This window comes from Ochotona curzoniae, unplaced genomic scaffold (assembly GCF_017591425.1).
Source record: "Ochotona curzoniae isolate NIBS_2020 unplaced genomic scaffold, NIBS_Ocur_1.0 scaffold_2453, whole genome shotgun sequence".
Classification (NCBI taxonomy): Eukaryota; Metazoa; Chordata; class Mammalia; order Lagomorpha; family Ochotonidae; genus Ochotona; species Ochotona curzoniae.
In genome coordinates, this window is record NW_024467094.1 from 284,096 (window position 1) to 294,225 (window position 10,130).

Genomic DNA, 10,130 nt, shown 5'->3' on the forward strand with positions numbered 1-10,130 from the left:
CCCCCCTGGGCTGCAGGAAGCCACAGCTCAGTGCAGCGAGCTGGAAACCCCTTGGCACACCCATGATCTGTGTTACTTTAAAAAGAATGAAGATCCGACTAGCCCCGTGCCGGGCTGGGCGGCCCGCAGTCATACGGCGTAGAGCTCGTACACCTTCTTTACACAGTACACCAGGGCGGCCAGCGCTATCGTGTTGTGCAGTCTCTTTCTGTGCAGGTCGTCCTTGCGGACCAGCACCACGGGCGTGGACGAGGTGAGCGTGTGCAGCGGCAGGCGCGACAGTTTGTAGGCGTCGTACTCCACCTGGTACTTGCAGCAAGGGTCGAACTGCCAGGAGATGCCGTAGAGGGTGCAGCAGGCCAGGCTGAGCGCGCCGGCGGGCAGGGAGATGTAGTGGGAGTAATCCAGGGGCAAGGCCCAGGGCGTGCAGAGGCAGGCGGTGCCCGCCAGCACGGCCGTCTTGTGCAGGCAGTTGCCCACGGTGATCCAGCGCGCCGTCTCGTCGCCGATGCGCGTGGGCTCGATCACGATGTACTTGTACTGCGCCTCCAGGGCCTGCTCCAGCTCGTACTCAAACTGGTCCTGGGCGTTCTCGCCATTGTAGATCTCGTGCACGATGTAGCAGTCGCTGGCCGACAGGCTCACCCTGGGAGGGGGGGAAGGAGACAGCGTGAGGCCAAGGGTCAGCACGACCCCAGGCTCTGTGGGGCGCCTGGGTCTCCATGCCCTGCAGACCCAGTGAACAGCAGCAAAGAAGGTGCAGGAAGAGGCATGCCGGGTGTCCATGCCAAACACAGACTGGGCAGGGCGAGGGAGCGCGGCACAGGCTGGCTGGACCCAGGAGCACACCGGCCACCAGCAGGGCAAGGACACCTGTGCAGGAGAGCTGAGTGGCCCGGCTGCATCCCAGCGCCCTGGCCCTCCAGGAAGGCCTCCACATGCACTCGGAGCCGGGCCTGCCGCGGCCTGTGTGTGCCCAGAGCCCCTCTCCCAGCCACTGCGAGGCCTCACCACACTCAAGGGGCACCCACACACCACATTGCCACCGATTCCTACTTCTTGGGCTTGTTCAGCCTATCCAGGCCATTCTCAAGCACACACCACAAAGCACTCCACAGAACTGCGGGGCAGGCTGCCACTCAGAACATGCCTGCCCGTGCAGGGTTGCTCTGCTTCCCATCCAGCTCCCCAGTGGTGTTCAGCTGCTCTGAGAGGAGCCCCTGGCCCTGCCCAGGCTCAGTCACTGTGGAAACAGATGCAGGACCAGCTTCTCCCGCCAAACAGACCTAAAGAGGAGATCCCGGTGCAGGAGGCTGCACACGCCCATCACCTCCTTGTCTCAGGTCATCTGCTCACACTGCTTTTTTTAAGCATTATTTATTCTTGCTTGAAAGAGTTAGAGAGGGAAACAGAGGTCTTCATCTGCTGGTCTACTCCCGGAGTGGCCACAACAGCCAGGAGCTTCTTCCGGTCGCCCACATGGTGCAGCGGCCTAAGCACCTGCACCATCCTGTCTGACTTTCCCAGGCCGTTAGCAGGGAGCTAGAGCAGAAGTGGGGCGTGCTGGCTCACCTGGCTAATCCTCCTGCAAATCCTATTTGGGTACCTGTTTGTGTCCCAGCTGCTCCACTTCCTATCCAGCTCCCTGCTTGTATGCAGGGACGGCCCAAAGCCTTGGGACCCTGCGCCTGCGGGGCATCCCCCCAAGAAGACCCACATGACCCTGCCACTCCAAGCAGGGCGCCCACCTGAAAAGTGACTTTAGCAAAGAGCAAACCTTTAACTGGATAAACACCCAGTGATCACGGTAGACCCAGAAGTGGGAAGAGGGGCACAGGGGGCAGGCTCTGCTTTCAGGCAGGGCTGCTTTAACCAGGATGGACTCACACTAGGGCTCTCCGAGGCACCTCACAGCCTTGGGCTCTGGGGAGACATGGTTCCCTTAGCGAGAGGGTGCAGCATCCTGCTGGTCAAGGCACAGGACTGCAGAGCGGGAAGAGCAGGCATAACCCAGCAGATACAGGAGCATGTCCACCTGTCCCAACATGCCGGTGCCACAGTCACTCCTGGGGCCGGTGTGGACATAGGTGTGCTCGTCCCTGGAGACAGCCCCACAGCTCCGCTCCCCACTGCCCGTAAGGCCGCAGGGCAGCTCATCCCATGGCTGCCTGCTGCCAGGAGGGGGGTCTACAGGGGAGGTTTCTGCAGTCAGGCCAGGGCCCCCTGATGGTACGCAAGATGGGAAGACAGCATGCTTCAAACCAGGACAGCGCGAAGTAGGCGGATGCCTGTCAGAGTCCATGGCATCTGCTCACAGCAGACAGACCAGCCTGGAGCTGCCACCACAGCGGCACAGGCACTACATACACCACATGCACACCACGCACTACAAACCACACACCTCATACCATGCATACTACACGCCACACACACCACACACCACACATGAACCACACGCCACACATGCACTGCTGTGACTTTTGCATAGGACACTGCAGACCGAGGGTTCTGAGAGGGAGCCTGGTCCAGCCACCGCTCAGCTGCCCAGCACCCATGCACCCGAGCTCACTTCTGTTTCTGGCTCAAAGATAGGCTAAAGAACATGAGGGCCTGGTGAGGCAGCCCAGGAACGCCACCCCTGCCGGTCCTGCAGGCTGCACAGGCGGCCCCACCCGCTCCCGGGCACACAGAAGCACTGTTCTCCACCAGCCTTTGGCTCCAGGCCTCCTGAGAGGCCACATTTTTGCAGGTGTGAGGCACCCAGTGGGACAGCCTAGCGAGGGCAAGCATCTGGCCCAGAGAGAGGGCAGCCGCAGGCGGCTCTGCTCCAGATGCAGGTAGCTACCTTCCTGCCGCCCGGGGGAGGCCCAGCTGCAGCCCCTTGCTTCTGTAGGCACCGGGGGGATGAAGCAGAGGATGGGAGCCACTGCTTTCCGGCCCTCTATGCCTCTCAACAAAGTAAATAACTGGAAAGAGAATAAAGTGTGTGTTATTATAGCAGTGGACTACCATGGGCAATGGGGTAAGCCACTGCCCACAATGTGACATCCTCATTGAAACACTGGTTCAAATTCAGCTGCTACTCTATGCTGCCTATCTAGTCCCCACGAGTGCTTGGTCCTGCACACATGGGAAACCCAGATGGCACGGGGATCCTAGCTCTGACCTGGCCCAGCTGCAGCTGTTGCAACTACATGGGAAGTAAACCAGTGGATGAAAGACCTCTATCAAACAAGTGAAGGGTAAATCATAGTACTGATAACGACAAAGTGACCAAGATTAGGCCAGCTGCAGCACCATCCAAACACATGACTCGGGTCGGGCACCGAGGCAGCCAGGTGGTCGGTCGGGCAACGAAGAGTGGCCCTGCTTGGGCTCTTTTCAGCTGGGCCGCTCTGGCTCGTAAGGAACGGGGACAGGAAGCACACACTCACCACGCTGCCACTGGGGCTGCTGCAGAGCAGGACAGGTCCTGTGTCGCCGGGAGGGTGGCCTACCCCAACCCAGGCCTGTCATCCATCCTGGCAGGCCAGCCTGCAGAGACCCCTCTGTACATTAAGAGCTGGCAGGAGGGAACCACGAGTGGGCTCCAGCACAGCCAGCCCCCACGGAGCCAGGTGGCTAAGGCAACCCTGGTTTTCTACTTAAACTTACCACCTGGGCATGGCACTGTGGTACAGCGGGGTAAGCCACTGCCTGTCTGTCACAGGCTTCTGTTAAGCCTCCCATATCTGAGGACCAATTCAAGTCCTGGCTGCTCCACTTCCACACCAGCTTCCTGCTGACGCACAAGAGAAAGCAGCTCAGGACGGGCCAAGTGCTTGGGTCCCTGCACCTGTGCGGGAGTCCTGGATGGAGTTCAAGGTGCTTGGTTTGAGCCTGCCCAGGAACTGGCTGGGTGGCCATTTAGGCAGCAAACCAGTGGAGAATAACATCAACTCGGTCACTCTGTTCCAAATTTGAAGATTTATTTTTCTTGGAAAGGCAGGTTTACAGAGAAAAGGATACGCAGAAACAAAGATCCATCTGCTGGTTCACTCCCCAAGTGGCCGCAACAGCCAGAGCTGAGCAGATCCAAAACCAGAAGCCTCCAGGTCTCCCACGCGGGTGCAGGGTCCCAAGGCTTTGGGCCGTCCTCAACTGCTTTCCCAGGCCACAGGCAGAGAGCTGCATGGGAAGGGGGCTGCCAGGATTAGAACCAATGCCCATATGGGATCGCAGCGAGTTCAAGGCAAGGACTTTAGCTACTGAGCCATCACACCGGACCCGCATTTCAAATTTAAGAACGACATCTTACACTCCTGTGACTGAGGGACACACTCCTGCATGATCCACCTGCACAACACCCCAGTGGCATGAGCCCCACAAACCCCAGACCGGGGCCAGGGGCCAGCTCCCAGACTTGAACCCGGGCACTCGATGTGATGCCACTTCACATCCCAGCCAACATCACTCTGGTGGCCATTTCCTGACAGCAATGACCTTAGCAAAGTGGCCTCCTTGGACCCCAAAAACCACCCCATTTACAGCAGGCCCACAGCTTCACAGCTGCGGACAGCGCCACACTGATCCCAGCCCTGGTGACCACCAGACTAAAGATGTGCCAAGCCACAAATTTCCTATACATGCCATCCTGCCTCTTGCCTTGTAGCATGCCAGTTTATCACACGTTAACCTAGCTTTCTTAAAAGTTTATTCTGAGGGCCCGGCGCAGTAGCCCAGTGGCTAAAGTCCTCAGCCTTGCAGGAGCCGGAATCCCACATGGGCACTGGTTCATATCTCAGTTGCTCCAGTTCCCATCCAGCTCCCTGCTTGTGACCTGGGAAAGCAGTGGAGGACGGCCCAAAGCCTTGGGACCCTGCACCCGCGTGGGAGACCCGGAAGAAATGCCAAGCCCCCTGCCTTGGATCAGTGGAGCTCTGGTCGTCGTGGCCATTTGGGGAGTGAATCAGCGGATGGAAGATTATTCCTCTCTGTCTCTCCTCCTCTCTGTATATCTCACTTTCCAAATAAATCATTTTTTTAAAAAAGGTTTATTCTGAAAATCAATTTCTCTGTGCAGAGCTTCACAGCACTTCATCCTCACAGGCCATCTGGGTCTCAACGCGCAGTGGCCCGTGTCCGAGCACTGACGTCAGCGCGGCCTCCCAGGCACACGCTGGCAGGGAGCTGTGTCGGGAGTGGGGGCGGAGGGACTCGTATGGGACACAGGTCTCCCACACTACGGCTTACACCGCCTGCCCCATTGACCTAACTTCTGGTGTGTTTAAATAGTCCTAGAAGTCTACGACCAGATAAACAGCGAAGTAGCTATATGCCAACGGTGACCCACACTGGGTTTCTCCAGCAAGGCCTAACTGGTAAATTCTGTTTTCTGTTTCTTTAGGCTTTCCTGTATTTCCCCAAAAAACAAATATGTACTCCTTTTACAACAAGAAAAATCCCCAGCAAACAGCAGTCCGACCCCCGAGCAGGGAAAGCAGGTGACTGCCCCACGTCTGCCAGGGAAGGGGACCCCCTGCCCTGCCTTACTCCAGCAAGCACAGGCCGCCTGCCCTGCCAGTGTGCCCTCGCCATACCAAGGACTCAGCCCTCAGCCCGTGCCCCGCGCAGGGATGCTGCAGGTGCTCATGGGGGGAGATGGAGGGTCACGGGGGGCCGCTCAAGCTCCCAGAAGGCAGGACCCTTTGCACAGTGCCCAATACACGTTCCCCAGACACGCGGGTGAGGAACATCTGCCTGAGGGTGCATGGGGCAGAGCGCAGGGCAAGAGGCTGGGCTGCTTCGTGCGTGATGTGGGCACCCTGAGCAGGTGCCACCGGACACTGTGGGACCCAGCACTGCTCCCTAAGGATGCAGAGCAAGGGTGCAGCAGACAGCTGGGCTGCAGTCAGAGCCCCCAGGACTAGGGAGCCACATCCAGAACCCCAGCAGCAGGGGGCAGCAGAAGAGAGCGGGGCTCCGGCCCTCTCCCACGCACTCACTGCCTTCATTACCAGGGCAAAGCACCTCTAGTGCTCCCAGGCACCCAAATCGGCTACCATCAGAGGAAACCCCCAGGCAACAGTGCAGATGCCCAACTGGCCAGACCACGAGTGGTCCCGCAGCTGGCCTGGCACCCAGCAGACCCCAGTGGGTTCCGCCTGGCTGAGGCACCTCCCACCTCCTACCCAAGACAGCAGCTCAGCCTGTCTTTAGGTAGGCAGACTTACTGAGAGGTTGGCGCCATGGCAGGGCACACTAAACTTCTGTTTGTAGTCGCCTGGTTCAAGTCCCAGCTGCTCCACTTCCCAGCAACTCTGCAATGGTCCAATGCCTTGGTACCCTGCATCTACATGGGAGACCTGGAAGAAGCTCCGGGCTTCAGACAGACCCAGCTCTGGCTGCTGTAATCAAGGGGAGCGAACTACAGGATGGAAACTCCCTCTTTCTGCCTTTCTCTCCATAACCCTGCCTTTCAAAGAAAATATTTTTAAATCCTTAAAAAAAGGGGGAGGAGCAGGCCCTCCAAAAATGCAGTCTAAAGGACTGAGCCTGGAGGTCCACTCCGCACAGCTGAATCCAGGCCTCACCTGTGGCACAGAGAAGGTGCAGGGGGCAGTGCCCAACCTGTTGCCAGAACCAGGAGCCCCTGCCCCCATCGGCCCCACGGTGGCTCACACCACCAGCCCCACATGCAAGTCCTGTACCAGCTCGTGTGCCCACCCGCCTGTCACCCCAAACTCCAGGACCCTTGGCTCACACGGGCAAGACGAGGTCAGGAAGGGGTCTTGCAGCCCTGGAACATGACTTGGCCTCCTCCGAGGCTGGGGGCTCTCCACTCAACAGAACTGGGCACTGGCACCCCTCTGCATATGACCATCTGGGACCTCCTTGTCCACTGGAGCCCAAGAGGATGACAAGGTTCCAGGCACAAAATGTGCTCCACAGTCACCACAGGAGCTGCTGCCTTCAAAATGTCAAGGCCAGGCTGGGTGCAATATAGCCTATTGGCTAAATCCTGGCCTTGCATCCACTGGGATCCCATATGGGCACCGGTTCATATCCCAGTTGCTCCAGTTCCCATCCAGTTCCCTGCTTGTGGTCTGGATAAGCAGTGGAGAATGGCTGAAAGTGGGACCCTGCACCAACAAGGGAGACCTGGAAGAAGCTCCTGGTTCCTGGCTTCAGATCAGATCAGCTCCAGCTGTTGCAGCCACTTGGGGAGTGAAACAGCATGGAAGATCTTTCTATCTCCTCCTCTTTGTATCTGCCTTCCCGATAGCAAAATAAAATAAATCTTAAAACAAAACAAAAAAAAAGTTAAGGCAGAGGCTGCACAGGACAGGAGAGAAGGCACAGAAAACCACCAAACCCGAAGACCTGGGCACCCCACAGCCCGCATCACCATGTGACCACACGGCAGCGCGGCCCTCATGGAACCCCAGGCCCAGTCCTGCGTGGGACCCACTGCACACAGGTGGCACAACACATTTACCTGCCCCCACACTTTCCCAGACGTGCAAACGTGTCTCAAAGACGCTGCCAGGACAAGCGGTGGTGTGTGTGGCGTGCGCGCTGCCAGCGGGCTGAATTTTGGACAAGAATTCAGGTTAGAGCTCAGAGAATGAGGCTCTTCATTACAGACCCTGCTGGCTCCCTACACTGAACGGTGTGGAAAGAAAAACTAAGATGGAGCTACCAGCATGCTGTTCCCCGGGGCAGGCCTCTCCCGACAGCAACAGTGGGGACACTCTGGCACCAGCCGGGTCTCTACCCATGGAGGACACTGCCGAGTCCGGGGGACGGGCCAATCTGGCGTGTGTGCCCGAAGTGCTCTCTGCCCAGAGCCCCACCCAGGCCCAGCACACAGCAGACGCCAGCCAGGTGTGCGGCTGAGTGGCGCCGAGTGGAGCAGCTGGTAGGGGAGGAGTGTTGCGGGGGACACCGGCAGTGGGACACCCCCAGCCCTGCTCAGCGCTCGCGGGGAGAACCTCAGGGAAGCCTGGCGCATGCGCACACGTGCACGGATCCTCAGAGACAACTCGGCTGGAGCTTCCAGCCCTCCACACAGATGGCAAGACGCAAGTCACCAGAGCAGCGCCCCACTCTCGCGTGTGGGAACACAGCCTTCCCTTCCAGGCCAAAGGTCGCCCGGTGAGTCAGGTGAGGCAAGCACCTGCCTGACCCACAGCCAGCCAGCCACACCCCGCTCACCTGGAGCGCTTCAGGCAGACCAGGCCTGTGGCTCCCTCCATCTCCCTTCTGCTCCGTGCCCAGGTGAGCGCCCAGGTGAGCAGCCGAGAGGCCTGCAGTTCACACCTCAGCCAAGTCAGAACAAAAACAATACTGGCATCCCAAATAAACAACGGCTTAATGCGCCCCTGCCAGCAGGGTGCAGGAAGTCAGCAGCGGATGGTGGATGAGCGTCAGGGGTTGTTAAGGGCTCCTGGAAACCCGGGGGCTCACTTCTGTCCACGTGCTAGAAACTTCTAGGTTCCTTCCAAAAGGCCACAGATCAACGGGCTGAAGGCAGCCCTGTTGGCCTCCCGGCAAGAAAGTTTAAGTCTGCCTAGCCCAGGGATCGGGAATATTCCAAAAGCTCCCGGAAGACGCAGTTATTGTGGAAGAAGAAAAAAGAAGTAGGCGGAGACTTTAAAGAAAAAAAGAAAAGGACTTGCACCAAAACGCAGGCGTCTTTCCGTCCCGTTCGGAAGCGGCAGAGGAGCCTCAGGACAGGCCCCGCGTGGAGGGCTGGGGGCGCGGCAGGGAGGCTGGGGGCGCGGCAGGGTGGCTGGGGGCCTCAGCAAGGAGGCTGGGGGCTGGGGGCCTCGGCAGGGAGGCTGGGGGCGCGGCAGGGAGGCTGGGGGCGCGGCAGGGAGGCAGGGAGGCTGGGGGCTCGGCAGGGAGGCCGGGGGCGCGGGGGAACCGGCCAGGTGAAGGCTGGCGTCCAGCAGAAGCGCACGACGGCCAGGCCCTTCCAGTTCGGCAACTGGGGGTCGGGTCGCCCCCTCCCCACAGAGAGGCATCTCACACAGCAGCCAGGAAAAACAAACCATGTTTTTTTTTTTTTTTTTCTCCTCCGAGGCAGGAGCGGCGCAGTATACAAAGGCCAAGTTCGAAACTTTTGCTAGCCCACCCGGCGAGCGCCAGCGGCCCCCGCTCCCCCCAAGCGCCATGCCCGTCCACCCGCCCCTCCCTCCCGGCACATCATTCATTACCAACGCAAAGGTCACTCCAAAGGACTTCCGCGGCGCCGGCGCTCGCCGGGACGCCCGGAAAAAGTCGCAGGGAGGCGAGCGAGCGAGCGAGCGTGGCCCGGGACGGCAGCTCGCGTCCCGGCGGGCCAAGGACCCACGCCCCGAGGGGAACGCGCGGCCGCCGCTGCCCTCGCCATCCCACCCCCAACCTCGCCGCCACGCACCCCGAACGGGCCCGCCGCGGCCACGTGCGCGGACACACGAGGCGCGCGCTGCAGGCCGCCCTGTCGGCGGGGACAGGCGGACGGGCCCCGGGGAGCTGCGCGGGGGACGCCCGGTGTCCGATCCTCCCCGGGGCCGAGGCCGAGGCCGCGGCCAAGCCCGGCTCCCCCAGGCCCGCTGCGCCCCACGCGCGCCCGAGCGGCGCCACGGCGACGGCCCCCCGCGTCCACCCCGGCCTCCGCGCCGACCGCGCCGGGCCCCTCCGCCTCACCTCTCCCGGGCGCTGCCGCCGCCGCTGCTGCCCGGGCCGAGACGCCTCCTTCCCCAGGCGGCCATCTTGGAGACACTTGGCTCGCCGGCGCCGGCGCGGCGGCCTGGGCGGACGGCGGCGGGAAATGTAGTCCCCGCGCTGGCGCCCCCAGCAGGGCAGGACGGGAAATGTAGTCCCCGCGCTGGCGCCCCAGCAGGGCAGGACGGGAAATGTAGTCCCCGCGCTGGCGCCCCCAGCAGGGCAGGACGGGAAATGTAGTCCCCGCGCTGGCGCCCCAGCAGGGCAGGACGGGAAATGTAGTCCCCCGCGCTGACGCCCCGGCAGGGCAGGACGGGAAATGTAGTCCGGCGTCCACGGGCGGGACGCGGGGAGAAGCCAGGACGCCCCGGCCGCCAGCCGGCCTCCCCACCCCGTGTCCCGGAGGCTTCCGTCGGCTCGCGCGGGCGCCCACCGCGCCG

At 60.9% G+C, this 10,130-nt stretch overlaps 1 protein-coding gene across 3 annotated transcripts; it reads right to left on the reverse strand.

Annotated features, from left to right (window-relative positions):
* On the reverse strand, positions 1-9,799 carry LOC121169726 (transmembrane protein 11, mitochondrial). 3 transcript variants are annotated; one of them, XM_041000380.1, is made up of 2 exons: positions 9,673-9,799; positions 1-646 (listed from the first exon to the last, which is right to left on the reverse strand). In XM_041000380.1, the coding sequence occupies exons 1-2, from the start codon at positions 9,735-9,737 to the stop codon at positions 130-132; spliced, it is 582 nt and encodes a 193-aa protein (XP_040856314.1). In that variant the 5' UTR covers positions 9,738-9,799; the 3' UTR covers positions 1-129. The 3 variants fall into 3 exon arrangements, with proteins under 3 accessions (XP_040856314.1, XP_040856315.1, XP_040856316.1); XM_041000381.1 differs by lacking the exon at positions 9,673-9,799 and adding an exon at positions 6,213-6,261; XM_041000382.1 differs by lacking the exon at positions 9,673-9,799 and adding an exon at positions 4,437-4,480.
* Positions 9,800-10,130: the final 331 nt, after the last annotated feature.

Coding starts and splice junctions, on each gene's coding strand:
- LOC121169726 (XM_041000380.1), bottom strand. CDS start 9,737: ATGGCCGCCTGGGGAAGGAGGCGTCTCGGCCCGGGCAGCAGCGGCGGC. Junction 647..9,672: donor GGCGGCAGCGCCCGGGAGAG/GTGAGGCGGAGG, acceptor CCCCCCTCCCAG/GGTGAGCCTGTCGGCCAGCG.